The following is a 15853-nucleotide window of genomic DNA, read 5'->3' as shown; positions in this document are numbered from 1 at the left end:
TGCCCCAAATAAAAACTTTTTGGGTACACAGAATAAACAAATTGAAATAATAACAGGCTTCAAACTACCGTTAAACTCATTAATTGAATTCTTTGGTTATATTTTATCTAATGATAACAAAATGATAATACATCTTTTAACATCTGCACAGATGGTTGGTGGCTGTGGGAGATTCTCTACAATTGAAGATAGGCTTGTAAGAGTTGGGACATAGTTTACATGGTTAAATTAACTAACATGGCAGTGATCAGAAAGGGTAGACAACTGAGCAATGTCTTTATAGCAAAATACAGTATGTTATGTACTAGACTAACAAAGTTCTAGAAAAACATAATACTACTTTGTACATCACTTAATTGCAGTTTATACTGTTCCATTTTACTTTGTGATATGTTTATGGTGTGTTAAAATTAACTGGGGACTGTTTTGAAGTAAAAGCAAACTTTACGGGTCCCCAGATTTACATTTTCCTATTACAGTGGTGCCTCGCTAGACGAATGCCCTGCTAGACGAAAATTCCGCTTAACGAAAGGATTTTCTGATCGGAGGTTGACTCGCTATACGACGAGGTTTTCTATGGCCACCGCTTCGTCTTGCGAAAGTGGCCATGAAAACCTCAGATCAGAAAATCAGGGCATTCATCTAGCGAAAGGGGAACACCGCCGCCTCCCGCCTGCCTCCCCCGACACGGAAGGCAAGTTCAGAGACGTCCGAAGTTGCCTTCCGTGTCGGGGGAGGCAGCCGGGGGGCGGCGGCGGTCTCCCTCCCTCCCCAAGCGCCTGCCTGCCTGCCTTTCCCCGCCGCCAGTCCCCCAGAGCCCATAGGAACGCATTGATTAAGTTTCAATGCATTCCTATGGGAAACCGGGACTCGCTAGACGAAAATTTCGTTACACGAATTGACCCGTGGAACGAATTAATTTCGTCTAGCAAGGCACCACTGTACGTACTGTACTATTTTGGAGTCTGCTTTCAAGCTGCAGTTGTGTGAAGGAGCCACAAGGTGGCAGCTGGGAGCTACAGAAAGTAATCCATAGGGCTGTTTAACCAGAAAATCAGGCTCTTCTTCTTAGATCAAAGTGTGTGTTGTAGGGGTGCTTATTGCCAAACTGAGCTTCTGGGGCTGTGCTGCAAACACTGTCGAGTTCATGGGCAGAAGAGAACGCATGTTCAGAAATGGAGTTCGCAGGTTTCTGTTCGGAAACGATGAGATCCCGGGACGTTGGTTCTGAAAGAAAAAACAGCTTTGTTTGCAGTTTGTCCTAACAATTGCCTCAGTGTCTCATCCTGCTATCTGATTCTCTCGCAGTTCCACAGTTTTGTGCCCAGCATCAGTACAAGCACATCAAGAAGCTCTGTTTATCTCCCAGATCAGCGGCTCATTTTTAGTGGGTCTGTTCTTTGAATTGAGCAGGGGCCCAAACACCAGTGCAATTCATTCGTTCCACTGATTTGTTTCTGTGTGAGCTGAATAAGTCAAAGCCTTTCTAAACCTCTCCTGTCCATTGTGAACAGAAGTGTGGTGCAGTGGTTAGAGTGTCGGACTTTGACACTGGGAGGCATGGATTCAAATCCCCACTCAGCCATGAAGTTCACTGGGTGAGGTTGAGCCATTCACTGTCCCTCAGCCTTACCTACCTTACAAGGTTGTGTTGAGGATACACCTGGGAGGAGGGGAACTGTTTACACCACCCAAAGCTCCTTTGAGAGAAAAGGGGGGATATAAGGCAGTAAAATATGTAACAGAACCAGGCAATACTTTGTCCACAACCAGTTTGAAGTCCATATCATGATAATGGGTTTCATAATTTTTAAACCTGCAATATTTTGTGAATCATGTGTGTGCTATGCAAAAATCACGATGCGGGAAAAACTGTGGAGCCAGCCAATGCTTCTACATACATCCTTATTTCAGACATTGTGATATATCAATATATTGCAATGTTTAGCTGGTGATATATCACAGCTGTGGAAAACCAGATATCCCCCAACCCTAATAAATAATAATAAATAAACCAGAGGCTCCCCTCCCTGAGGAGTGTACTCTATGTCACCCTCTCCCTGCTGCACAATAAAAACACAGACAAATTAGGAGCAAGCAGCTGAGGTTCCTAAGGGGAGAGCTCTGATGGAGCCATTATCACTGGTCACAATAGAAAGGAGGGAATTGTAAACACTGTTTCCCGAGACTCAAGTGAGAGATAGCTGCATAAGTGCATAACAAGGGTAGGCAGCCCTCCAGAAGTTGATGGGACCAACTTTGACCATTGGCTGTGCTTGCTGGGACTGATGGGAATTGCACTTGGAAGGCAACATGTCGCTCATACCTGCCCTGGAGTTTGCTGTGGGTTTCCTCTTGCCCACAGTTTGACTCTTTCTTTTCTTCTCTTGTTCCAGGGCCCCGCAGGTCCCATTGGAGCACAGGGCCCTATTGGTCCTCCTGGGCCCCCAGGTTTGCTGGTATGTTTCCTTGATGACCTTCCTCTGGCTTGCAGAATGAGTATATGGTGACAGAAAAGTGCTTGTAGCTGCCGAACTAGTGGTTTCAGAAGTGGTGGGGGCAAACAGGTTGCCTGTGCCCCTTTCTATTGTCCTGGTCATCACAACAGGTCCATGTTTGCATTAGGGTGAACTGTAACAATTTCCTGGGGAAGGTGAAGAGCAGGGATTTATATCAAAGGTCCAATGTATGGAGTTTTGCATGTGAAAGAACCATACCTTTGACCCGGCCCATATGGCTCCCTTTTGCACATATCCCTGGAGTTGTTTGGGGATCATATTTGCAGAAAAATAGCTCTTACACTGTTATGTTATATTAGTACAGTGGTACCTCGGGTTACAGACGCTTCGGGTTACAGATGCTTCGGGTTACAAACTCCTCTAACCAGGAAGTGGTTGCTCCAGGTTGAGAACTTTGCCCCAGAATAAGAACGGAAACCGCACGCCAGCAGCACAGCGGCAATAGGAGGCCCCATTAGCGAAAGCACGCCTCAGGTTAAGAACCATTTCAGGTTAAGAATGGACCTCTGGAATGAATTAAGTTCTTAACCCAAGGTACCACTGTATAGTAAGGGACGCGGATGGTGCTGTAGTCTAAACCACAGAGCCTAAGGCTTGCCGATCGGAAGGTCAGCAGTTCGAATCCCCGCGATGGGGTGAGCTCCTGTTGCTCAGTCCCAGCTCCTGCCAACCTAGCAGTTCAAAAGCACATCAAGTACAAGTAGATAAATAGGTACTGCTCCAGCGGGAAGGTAAATGGTGTTACCGTGCGCTGCTCTGGTTTGCCAGAAGCGGCTTAGTCATGCTGGCCACATGACCCAGAAGCTGCCTGCGGACAAACGCTGGCTCCCTTGGCCTATAGAGTGAGATGAGCGCATAACCCCAGAGTCGTCCGTGACTGGACCTAATGGCCAGGGGTACCTTTACCTTTACCACTGTATAGTAAATACAGAATTTAGAATCCCACTTGCCTTCTTCTGAAACAGGCTATACACATTTCACATATACACATTACTACGTGCAAAGCATTCTAGTCTAGGGATCAAATATCAGTGGCACAATTCAAACCATGGTTTGAAGGATTGCTTGAACCAAGCCACTGAGATTTGATTGCTAGACAACTATGTTTACTTGGCGGTGTGTATACGTGATTAGGAGCAAGCTGTGGGCTCATGTTTAGTGCAAACCACAGTTTACCATGATATATGAATTATCTAACTATAGTTCATGCTCACTCTCCAAACAGGAATGGGAAATGACACCTTAAAGTAGGTTTCGAATTGAAGTTTGGAAAGCAAGTGCAGTGTGGTGATTTGAATAACTTGCCTGCAATATCTCCTCCTGTTTTCCCTCATGGTGGGGAAAACTGGGGAGGAGAGATAAGTGGGTGAAATAAGTGCACCCCCTCCCCAAATGTTGCCTGTGAGCGGATGCAGCCCTCTCCTGGAATACCCCTTTCTCTTCCATCACAATTAAGTATATTCCAAGTGATAAACCTGGGGTGGAGTTTTTCTTTTCTTGCCTTCCCCTGATTTATTCATTTATTTGTCACTATAAAAGAAAGGAAAGAAACAATGAATAGCAACAACAGAGCCAATGCTCTGTTTCTCAGAAGGCCGGCATGGATTTATCTTGTGGGGTTACAGAAGTAGTCCTGGAGATTGACTGCCATGTTTGTCATTTTCAGGGTCCTCCCGGCCCCCCAGGACTACCAGGTCCTAAGGTATAGTATATTTTAACAGTGTTTGTCCTTGTTTGGTTGTTTGCATTCAGTCTCATGTGCTTAGGGTTTCTAATATTATTGTTGTTGTTGTTATTGTTGTTGTTGTTATATTATTATTATTATTATTATTATTATTATTATTATTATTATTATTTCAAATTCCTTTTAGGGCAACATGGGCTTGAACTTCCAAGGGCCAAAAGGAGAAAAGGTAAGTGTGGGACATGGAAGTGGAGTTTGGGCCTTGATTCTGCTTATTCTTGGTACTGCTTCTATGAGAGTGGCCTAATGACGTTAACATGCCTTGTTGTCTCCTGCGGGAATTAGGGTGAGCAGGGACTCCAAGGCCCCCCAGGACCCCCAGGACAGCTTGGCGAACAGAAAAGAACAAATGATGTAGAGTTTCAGAAAGGTGATCAGGTAAGTGAGAGGAAGATGGTTTCACAGGCATTCTTCCTTCAGCCAACCTTCATGGGTTGCTCTGGTTTGCATCAGTGGCTCACACTGTACCACACTGCCCCATCCCATCCAGCCCATTGTCTGGAGGAGAGTGTGAATAACCCCTGCCTTCACTGCCTGCCCCATTTGCTTGCACTTCCTCCAAACATACATTGTGCAGCCCAAAATGCAGGCTTGGCCACCTACTAACTCCTGTGATCGCTGCATCTGCAGCAAATCTACATCTCTTGTCTGCAGCACCAGCTACAAAGCAGAGGCGGGGCTGCTGCTTCAATTGCTTTAACTGTTTTTAATTGTTTTTAATTTGGGTGTGGTTTTCGCTTGCCGTTGTTGTTTGCTTCTGCTGAGTGAGGGGAGAAGTGTATCGGAAAAGAGGGACGCAGCCCGCCTCACATAGGAGATGCCTCTAAATCCTGCTGGAACATCATAAGACAAGCGATCTAGCAGGAGGCTCATTATTCAGCAGCGTAAGTTACAACATGAGATAAAGAGAAGGAGAGAGGAAAATTTAGAACAGGAATACGCAGATAGGTTGGGAATAGAGAGGAAAGCAGGGATAGTGTAGCAGGGGCCCAAAGGGCCCCAATTTAGGTGATAATGTAAATCCCTATGAATTCTAGAATATGCTTATAATAGTGAATTATGGGAACTTGTTGCTTTAAGAAACTGATGATCTAGCAAGATGCCGTTCTTTTACCAGAACAGAAGGTCAGCTAACACACAAATCACAAAGATATAATTCATAAGCTAGAACACAAATTGTTATATAGTACATGTAACACAGGTTCCCAACACGCATACTATCTCACAATGTAACATCTTATTGAGAATCAGAGGCCTAGCTAGCAATCCTTGGCCTAGTTAGCAATGCTTATTGTGCATGCGTATTAGATTAGGTAATGACATACATATTAAATATGAAATGAGATAATGATGAATATTAAAATATTCATATTAAATATTAAAATAGGAGTGGAAGGGAAATGTACGAAAGGAAGTTTTCTTTCTTTTTTTTCTTTTCTTATCATTTTTTTTAATGCAGCGGTTTTTCTACTAATGTTAATATACCAATGAAGAACTGTAATAGAAAAGCAAATGAAAACAAATAAATCCTGCTGGGGCATAGTAGCTTAAATTGGAGCAAAATATTAAGTCCTCAAGGGCAGTGATTTATTTTCAACTATATCATTTTTCTCTCTCTTCCCCCATGCTTGGCAGGGCGTTCCAGGTGACCGAGGCCCCATAGGTCCCCCTGGGCTACCAGGTCCTCCTGTAAGTCAGTTCCTTTCTGAGTCACTTTTGAAGTCATAGCAAATTGCACTAAACATCTTTGTTGTCACGGGTGCTGACGTTTTTCTCTTTTTCCCCCCCTCCAGGGTCTTCCCGGTGGCGGAAAAGGTGAAAAAGGTGAGCAAGGAGAACCAGGCAAAAGGGTAAGTAACTTCTTTGAACTCAACATTTAACTTTCCAGACCTTGTATAACTTTGGGGATTCAGGTTGGGTCACCAAATACAGGGTAAGACATTTTCCTTTCTCCTATGTTCCACTAAGATAGTGGGTTGGTCAGTGGTTCTCCCTGGACAAGAAGGGCCTCATTGATGGCACACACCAGAATGCAGGTTTTTTATTCTGGATTTAATTTAATAATCTGGACTGATTCCTGTTCTATCCTTGGAGTGAGCACTGGCAACTATTAACAGGGACAAACCTGATCACCTGGGCCAGCAGATCGCACTCCTACAAAGGCTCATTATTTTGGGGAGAAGGGGGTGTTAATACGTGATTCACTGAGCGGCTGGGGCCTACAGATAGGCCACATCCAATCATGGCAGACCAGAAGATGTAAATACATTTATTAATTTCATTTCCAAATCTTTTACCACGAAACATCCTCAGGTGATTAGACAATTAAAACAGAAACAATTAAAAGGATATAAGAACACAATTTCAAATCCAATAGATACAGAATGGGCTAACAATCTCCACATAAAAGAATTGTTGAAGCATTCACAAAACTCACAGGCATTAGACTCTGCCACACGAAGATTAGATATTTAAATTATAACAAGAAACCTTAACAGACTCACACAAAACTGTCTCCCAAAGAGCTGAAATAGTAAGAAGTGGCTGCAAAGCCCATGTTTACAAAGCATTAACTTTACAAAACATGGAAACCACACTGTGAGCACTGGATTAGAGTGTGATGTTGTAAAGTTATTCCAAGGAATCTTTCAATTTTTTCCCCTCCTGAAGCGTGTTCATCAGCAATATTATAATATATATTGAGACAACCAGCTTTAGCCACTGTTCATTTATTTTCTTATCAGACACATGGTAGTAAGAAAATCTAAGAATCCCCCCCAAACTGCTATCCTTGTGGATTCTGTCAGCTGTCAAGAATGAGCTGTAAATTTAGCACATCTTAAGAATGCAAGTGATTTATTGTTCATAATTTCCATCTGAAAACAAGCATGACAATCTTAATTCCTATGTGGTGGGGAAGGTATATGGTAGCTCTGTGGGTGCCTTTTCTACAGCTCAGTGCGCAAGTTGCCACTGTTTATATTCAGAACTCTTCTTTTCTTTTCTTTTTTTGAGAGATTCACTGGGTTCCCCCCCCCCTTGCCTTTTGTTCTTGTTGTTTTAGAAAGCCAGTAATTTATTTGGCCACACTATACTTTCTACTTCATCAAAGGGACTTCGATAATTTCCCCCTCCTCCCCAAAAAAATCCCCCGGTAATTTGCAGAAAAGGAATATTGATAAACATTACAGAATCAGCCTGGGAGTATTTCCTTTTCTGAATGTTTAAAATTGAATTTTAATAACAAACAAGTTACAAAAAGAAGAAGAAATGAAAGAAAACATAGGTTGGTGTTTTTTTTAAAAAAGATAAGTTGTCACAATTGCCAAGAAGAAGTAATATAGGGTACAGCTCTGTGATTTCTGAAGTCAATAATAAGGCATACCAAGAGGAAAAGGATGTGTGGTCTGAGTTAAAACAATTATGAATTTTCATTTCGTAAAAATAAGATTAAAAAACAGCCCATTGTACTGTTTTAAATCCAGACACTCACATAGAGCCTGAGTTTGTTTGTCTGTTACATTGCCCTAAGAATTCATGCCACCATCTGTTTGTTGAGCTTTTCACTCCTGTCATTGTCAGCCTTGGTCCTTGTTTTAATTACCCATACGTAGTACGGGGGTTGCTAGCCTGTTGGTATTCTTCCTGAAAGTCACATTTTTCATATTGTCTTAGCAAGTGGTATGAACAGCACAATGTTAGTAGCATATTTGTCCTTCCTAAGCGGCTTGATTGCTTTTTCAATACACATTTGTATTTTAAAGGGAAAACCTGGCAAGGACGGAGAATCTGGTCAGCCTGGCTTGCCTGTGAGTCTGTTACATTTTTCTTCCTTCCTTCTATAATGACCTTTCGCCGTTTTAAGTTTTTCGAGGATTGATTCCTTCTCTCTCCATCATAGGGTTTGCCTGGAGGCCGTGGTATACCTGGTTTTCCAGGAAGAGATGGAGAGAAAGTGAGTATGTTTTGCAAATTGGAAAGCTCGTTTTATTTGTTTATCTGAAGTATCTTCACCCCACTCTGGAGCTAAAAAGAACTCTTCAGTTGGCTCACAATCTAGAGGCTCCCAAGGTGTGGTCCGTGGATCAGCAGTGGTTTGAAAGTTTTGTTCAGGTAGCTTGCGAAAGCATCTCTCCAGAGTGGCATAGCTATGTGGCATAGCCTCATCATTCCCAGATCCTTGTGGCCTGCCTGGAATGTTTGTGGGATGGACCAGAAATGACAGAGGGAGGAGGCTCTGCCTTCCTCAAAGGAATAAAGCCATAGCTCACAGAAAGTCAGGGGAAGGTCTCTAGGCTAAGTGGTCTGCCAAGAAGATACTTGACTATTTTTGAATGGTCTGCAGAGGGCGGAAATTTTGAGAACCAGTGATATAAAGGGCATGATACCAAATGAAAATTAGTTGAGAGGGAGGGGGAAAATGAATCAGTTTCTTCAATGCAAAGTTCTTAAAATGGCAAGAAAATGGCAGCAATTCAAGGAGAAGAGGATGTAAAAGTTACTGTGTTCTTTGCAAGCCGATGGAATGGCCTTGGCTCTCTCTGTTTTAGCTTGATGGAATAGTGTCAGCTTAAGGAGACATGCCTTGGTAGCTCAGTTGGTGTTGTGGGTTCAAGCCCCATGTTGGGCAAAAGATTCCTGTATTGCAATGGGCTGGACTAGATGACCCTTGTGGTCCCTTCCATCTATGTGATTCTACGGGGGCTTAGTGGAGCTTGTTTCTTAGCATAGTCAAGTGAGTGGCCCTGCTTTCCTATTAAACTTGCTGAATTTATTTTTGGGCAGGGCAGTAAAGGTGACGCTGGTCCTCCTGGTCCTCCTGGACATGTAAGTTTCTGCCCATTCATTCTGTTTCCCCCCTCCTTTAAGTTCCCCTGTGGCATGTTGATTATGTTCATTTAATTCACTTATTTTTAATGTTTTGTGTTGTAATTGTAAAATGTTACAAAGTGGTATATTACATCGGCTACCAACCCTCGCCGCTGCCAAAAAACCCTTACAAATATATACCAATATATTGCATACACAGCTTTAAAAATAAAATAAAAATGAGCATGGTCTTAAAATGAATAATACTTACAGATTCTTTGAAGATGACCTATTATCTCTTTGCAGGAACCATCCCTTTGTAAATATCTATTCCAGTATGCTAAAAAATGATTCCAGTTTTCACAATACACCATGATCTCCACTGGTTTGCTCCCAACCTCCGTGAAATATAACTAAATACTAATTTAGCTTGATAGAATCTCTATCCTTTTCTGTGTGTGTAACTTTCTTTTAATGGAATATTCCAGGCAATTCTAAGGCCAGATACTGGAGCAACGGTGGGACCAAAAGGTAGTAAAGGGTTGCCAGGAATTCCTGGAGACAAAGGAGAACGTGGATATCCAGGCCAACAGGGGCCACCTGGCCTCCCAGGTTCACCAGGTAAGACCCTTGAGTGACCGGAGCATTAGGACTAAACACACACAAAGCAACTTCTCCCCAAAGCCAGTTCTGGAATTAGGGCTGACTTGGATTTGCGCCCTGATTTTGTTCTGGATTTGGCCAAATCAGTTGCCCATCCCTAGTAGGAATTCTGTTCCTTTGTTTTGAGATATTTTATAACGTGACACCAGCACCCTCCAACAAGGATCCTACTGCCCTGCTTAAAGGTAAAATCCTGGGATCTACTTCTTACCACCCGAGCCCATAGTGATAAATCAGACAAGCACAAGCTATTTTAAAGTTGTATTTAAGCTACAGCTATAACAGAACTGACAGAGTAGAGAATGTGAAATAATGCATCAAGGAATAAATAACACAAACAAAGGTTCTGATATGTCCTTCTTGTTTCTCTCCTGTGCTTACTTCGACCACATTTACACCTGACATTTAAAGCACTATGTTGCCAAGGCATGCCCAGTATGCCTTACTTTCCTTCTGCTTATGTTGTAACTTCCTTACTGCTTTTCTATGATGTAGTGTCCCCATTATGCAGAGACCCATTGGTTATAATTATGCTGCATTAGATGCAAAGACTTTACCTTGGCCTCTCTGGTGGTCATGATTATTTATTATTGTTGTTATATATCACATGCAGTTTGGCTCTTTTCCTTGTGTGTTGGGCAAAACCAGGGGGCTGAAAGAAAACCCACAAGTTGATTTTAAGTATATTATAATAACCAAAAAGCTTTACATAGAGGTATTTGTAGAAGCCCTCTCACTCCCAAGTTGATTTTTTTAAATGTGTCTTTCATCGCCCCCAAATGTGTTCCATTCTCTCTTTTTTATACAGCTTAAATTCCTTGTGTTTAGCTGTGAGATTTCACACCTGTACAACCCAAATGCTTTCCATGTGCCTGAAACGCTTACTTGCCAGCCCTTGTTGGGAGTACCCATTTTAAACAGTTGCCTCTTGGTAGATGCTTTGCTTTGTTGCTTGGTTGGTTTCCCTTTGCTCCTCTCTAAAAGCGTCCTAATTTTGAATTACAAAGATGCTGAGATCTTTTCTCATTGCAGGAATTCCAAGTGTTGGCTCTCCTGGTACTCCTGGTTTTCCCGGTGAGAGAGGACAGAAGGGGGATCAAGGCCTTCCTGGAATCCCAATACCAGGGCCACCTGGAAATGATGGACAACCAGGCTCACCTGGCCCCCCTGGTCCCCCTGGCCCCCCTGGAACTACCATTCCTCCCAGTAAGTAATGTTTTCTGTCTATAAATCACTGGCTAAAATGCTACTCATTTGAGCAATGGCTAGCTGGGTCTTCAATAGACGCAGTCTCAAAGCTTTTAGATGGCTAATTAATTCAATCCATACCAACTCCAGGTAGGGCTGGGAAATGCTCGTGTCTGAAACCCAGGAGAGCTGCTGACAATCAGTGTAGACAATACTGAGATAGAAGAACCAGCTTTCTAAGTAGCTTGTCAGTCTTACATGGATGGATGGAAGATGGAGCAAGCTTACTGAGCTTTGGCTCTTCTACCCATAAGTTCTCTTAGTTCTTGAACTGCATTTGCTTTTCCTTTCAGTTGACAGACTCTGTGAGCGAGGACCCCCTGGCTTCCCAGGACTCCCAGGAGAACAAGGATTTATGGGGGAGAGAGGTCAGAAAGGTAGGTTCCCACAATGCCATTGATTTTTTTTTTACTTGTCTTTTCAAAGAGTGGTTTAGGTTCATGTAAGGAAATTCCTGGGATGCAGGTGGCACTGTGGTCTAAACCATAAAGCCTAGGGCTTGCCGATCAGAAGGTCGGCAGTTCAAATCCCTGCAACGGGGTGAGCTCCCATTGCTCGGTCCCAGTTCCTGTCAACCTAGCAGTCAGCAGCATCGCAAGGCTCCCTGGTACCGGGAGTGGCACCCAGCCCCTTGGCGCACAGCGTCCCTCCATAGTGACGTGCTGCGTAGTGATGGAGGAACATGTCCCTACGTCACTATGGAGGGACACTGTGCACACGCGTGCTACGAAGCAGGTTTAGCTGCAGCAGTGCTGGAGCTCTGCCGTCGGCAAACTTCGAGCAAGCCATGGCGTGGAGTGAGTTTTACAGGGCCGTCCTGTAAAACCCACTCTGCGCCGCGGCTTGCTTGGCTCACGCGTTGATTCTTTCTGCTCGGGCGAGGCGAGGGGCGGGCCAGAAAGAGAGGGCGTCAGCGGCCCAATCCGCGCCGCAGCTTGCTCGGCTCGCGCTTTGATTCTTTCTGCTCGGGTGGGCCGCTGATGCCCTCTCTGGCCCGCTCATTGCCTCGCCCGAGCAGAAAGAATCAAAGCATGAGCTGAGCAAGCTGCCCTGTCTGCTCCAGCGAGGCGAGGGGCGGGTGCATGCGGCGGCCGTCGGTGGAGGTGGCGAGGGGGCGCCGTGCTGCCCCTCGCAGAGTGGAGCCTGGGGCGCCCCGCTCCACCATTGTGACACCCCTGCTAGCAGTTCAAAATCATGTCAAGTGCAAGTAGATAAATAGGTACCGCTATGGCGGGAAGGTAAACGGTGTTTCGGTGTGCTGCTCTGGTTTCCCAGAAGTGGCTTAGTCATGCTGGACACATGACCCGGAAGCTGCACTCCGGCTCCCTCGGCCAATAAAGCGAGATGACCGCCGCAATCCCAGAGTTGTCCACGACTGGACCTAACGGTCAGGGGTACCTTTACCTTTATAAGGAAATTCCACTGGTCCAATCCCGGTTTAACTTCTCTCCACCCACCATCATATTACAGACTTCTTCTGAAATTTCATGTAGTTTCCAAAGAGTTATCCATGTGATTTCTTTGGGTGGGTGGGACTGTTTGACAAAAGCATATCTAAAGCCTTATGGAGGTCACTAAACTAGTTTCATCCAGACATGCTTCAGGATGCACTGATAGGAATTTAGTTATCCACAGCATAACTAAATGCTCCAATGTAGTTTTTGGCTTTTAAAGGCTATCAAAATACATTCAGAAATGGTTAACAGAAAATCCAATTTAATATTTAAAAAATATGCTGATTTTTTAAATCTAAGATTAATGCAAAAACAGAATGGAATAGACATAAATGTGATGCAGGCCAGGAACTTGATTTGCCCCCTCCCCCTTTTCATTTTTGTATCCTGTCCACTGTTTTTAGAGCTTATTTCACCACCAAAAGATGTGAATTAGAACAAGCATCAGCAGTTTTAAAGCTTGTTTTGTGTGTGGATGTGATGACTGAATGTGGTGGATCTAGGGGAGACATTTTATATCACAGACTGTATCCATTGGCTGTAACGTTTTGGTTGCTGTTTCGTAGTGAGATCTTGCAAGATATCTCAATGTCTACATAAGTATCTAGTGTTTTCTGTTGAACTTTGACTGCTAATTCAGGCTTTGTGCAGGTATGTATTTGTAAGAAACCAGAGCTATTGAGCAGAGTTGTGTTGATCTGTCCTGCAGGGTACTTTACTCACACTTGGAGCAGGGTTTCTCTTATTCCAAGGGAAGTGAGGAAGCAGGGAAGGTGGAGTCTGAGACTAAGCTATATTTAAGGAAACAGTGCGTAGTTAATTTATTGTGCCTGAGTACCAGACAGCTATTGCTTTTTCATGAGTGCATGACAGACTGCTACTCCAGTTCTTCTCTAATACTTAGGGGTGCATGCTGAATATGGACAAGAAGTCTGCATTTGAATACTTAAATTTTATGTACTCACACCCATAGGAAATGAGACTCACCTCTATTTATTCCTTCCAGTAGCACCTTAGAGACCAACTAAGTTTGTTATTGGTATGAGCTTCCATGTGCATGCACACTTCTTCAGATATATCTAAGGTGCTACTGGAAGGAATTCTTTTATTTTGTTTCGACTACGGCAGACCAACACAGCTACCTACCTGTAACTCTTTATTTATGTCTTTGTTTCCAGGTGATAAAGGAGACACCTGTTTTAACTGCATTGGAATTGGCACTTCAGGCCCTCCAGGGGAGAAGGGAGTACCAGGTTTACCTGGAAGCCCAGGTATACAGTGGCTGCTTCCAGCCTTTATCCCCCTTTTGATTATTCAGATTTAGGACTATGTTTTTATTTGTTTGCTTTACAGTGATGAACAGCTTTCTAAACAACAACTGGGAAAACCATGATCACTCTATGTGTACCTAAGGGATAAGTGTTTGTGGGCATATTTATGCACAAAGCAGGCAAGCTGGTTAATATTCTAGTACATCTGCTCACAGATACCTTTTGGTATTTGAATGTCCCACAGCTTATTTCCTTTCTTGCAGTAAGTTTGATTGCTAGCAGAAGCAGGACCAATGCTTCCCACATGCCATGGTAGTACACCACTGTGGAATCAGACCACCACTAAGGATATCTATGAAATTATTTTTATCTGAATTTCATCCTGGATTTGGAGATTCCAAATCATCTGACCTTGTTTCCAGAGTGGCATGTGTTTCCTTTCCTCTCTCTCTCTCTCTCTCTCTTTCTCTCCCTCTCCTTTTTTGCACAGATGTGCATTAACTTGATCACAGTTCAAAAAGGAATATTGAGGTGACAATGCAATTGCACCAGGTCCCCCTTTTTGTGCTGTAATTTAATCAATGCACACCCTAGAGGCATGCATAATATGCAGATGCATCCCAAACAAAGAACCAAAGTGGGACTGCTTCAGACAGATATAAGAAGAACTCCATGGTGGAGAGAAGGGAGTGTGAGACCTGTTATGTGACTGACAGGTCTAGTTTATAAAGAGAGGTGATGATTTTACCAGGGATCTCCAGTCAGAGTGTCCTGCTCTTCCCTAGGACATGTGCAATTGGGTTATGCAATCTTCCTTTTCACACTGTGTTCATGTGCATAGGTAGCCTATTAAAAAGAAAAGACGTCAACTGAAATCTGTCAAACTACAAATTCTGAAATAAGTTTTTAAAATCTCTTTTCTCCACCCCCACCCCCCAGTTTAATTCGAAGGTAGGGGCAAAGTAGACCAAAAACCACATGCAGTGGACGGGTTTGGGATCTGCCCATCCTTAACTGCTACTGCCGTAAATCATCCCCTGGACTAAATCTAGGAAACAGTCAAATAGCCTTTGTAGTGACTACAAATGAGCATTGCATCATTTCCCTGTGAGGTTTTCTGGGAGCGTTCTAACATACTATCCACAAAGAACACTAAACAATTTGCATTGCCCATGTCATGGGTAGGCTGTTTTCTAGCTGCTCTCACTGATTTCCCCCTCCCTCCTTTCATGATCAGGTTCTCCTGGTTTTCCGGGGCTGAAAGGTGATAAAGGAGTCCCTGGCCTTGTTGGTACTGTTGGGCCACAAGTAAGCACCATTAATTGTTGTTTGTTGGGAGCATGGGGTTAGAGGGAGAAAGTAGGGGGGAATATGTGTAATCCTAATTACTGCAATAGTTAAAATCCTTTATCTAGGGTCTTCCCGGCCCTCCTGGCCCTCCTGGACGTCCCGGCACAAAAGGCGATCCAGGTGATGTTCTTGCTTTCCCTGGATTGAAAGGCGAGAAGGGGAACCCTGGCTTCCCAGGCCCTCCAGGTCTGCCTGGGTTAGATGGATCTCGTGGACAAGATGGACTGCCGGGTCTTCCTGGGCCCAAGGGGGAGCCAGTAAGTGAATGTGAAACCATTGCACTTCCATTTCAACCAAGTGTAATTTGGGAGTGTTTTAAATGCTAACAAAACGCAATGGTCATTGAGTACTTAGCCAGTCTTCTGATGGTTCCCAATATCGGCAGCCTCAGTGGTAGCTGGGGCCCAATGGGACTGGAAAGTTGGAAGGCATGGAGGCCAACAGTAGGTGAAGCCAAACCCAATGACAGGCAGAGCCAGCTAATTCTAGTTTTGTCCCCATCCTCCTGTAGATGAATTCTGCAAGGACAGCACTGAGGGTAGAGGCTGCATTCCACACCATATGTTTAAAGCACTATGACACCACTTTAAATAGCCATGGCTTCCCCTAAGAAATTCCAGGAGCAGTTAAGAGCACTGAGAGTGGTTTAGAGATCCCAATTCCCCATGCCCGAGCTATAATTATCAGAGTGGTTTGACAATAAATACCTATTCCAATAAATAAATCCCATGGAACTCTGGGAATTGTGAGGGAAATAGGGGTCTCCTCTAACAAGCCTCAGCACCCTTAACAAAC

At 43.8% G+C, this 15853-nt stretch overlaps 1 protein-coding gene across 2 annotated transcripts in view; it reads left to right on the top strand.

The window, feature by feature from the left end:
* The window catches only part of COL4A5 (collagen type IV alpha 5 chain), a 132622-nt gene that overhangs the window by 64831 nt on the left and 51938 nt on the right, over positions 1-15853 (top strand). For both annotated transcript variants that reach the window (XR_009557011.1, XM_035101939.2), the window contains exons 10-24: positions 2397-2459; positions 4186-4221; positions 4391-4432; positions 4549-4641; positions 5899-5952; positions 6057-6113; positions 8028-8072; positions 8165-8218; positions 9049-9090; positions 9561-9693; positions 10768-10941; positions 11277-11360; positions 13616-13708; positions 14946-15016; positions 15124-15315. Coding sequence is in view for 1 of the 2 variants with exons in the window: in XM_035101939.2 (XP_034957830.1) it covers positions 2397-2459; positions 4186-4221; positions 4391-4432; positions 4549-4641; positions 5899-5952; positions 6057-6113; positions 8028-8072; positions 8165-8218; positions 9049-9090; positions 9561-9693; positions 10768-10941; positions 11277-11360; positions 13616-13708; positions 14946-15016; positions 15124-15315 (1233 nt within the window). In the remaining variant the exon portion in view is untranslated. The remainder of the gene's footprint in view (positions 1-2396; positions 2460-4185; positions 4222-4390; positions 4433-4548; positions 4642-5898; positions 5953-6056; positions 6114-8027; positions 8073-8164; positions 8219-9048; positions 9091-9560; positions 9694-10767; positions 10942-11276; positions 11361-13615; positions 13709-14945; positions 15017-15123; positions 15316-15853) is intronic.

The sequence above is a fragment of the Zootoca vivipara genome, chromosome Z (assembly GCF_963506605.1).
Source record: "Zootoca vivipara chromosome Z, rZooViv1.1, whole genome shotgun sequence".
NCBI lineage: Eukaryota > Metazoa > Chordata > Lepidosauria > Squamata > Lacertidae > Zootoca > Zootoca vivipara.
This window is presented reverse-complemented; position numbering and strand designations above follow the sequence as displayed.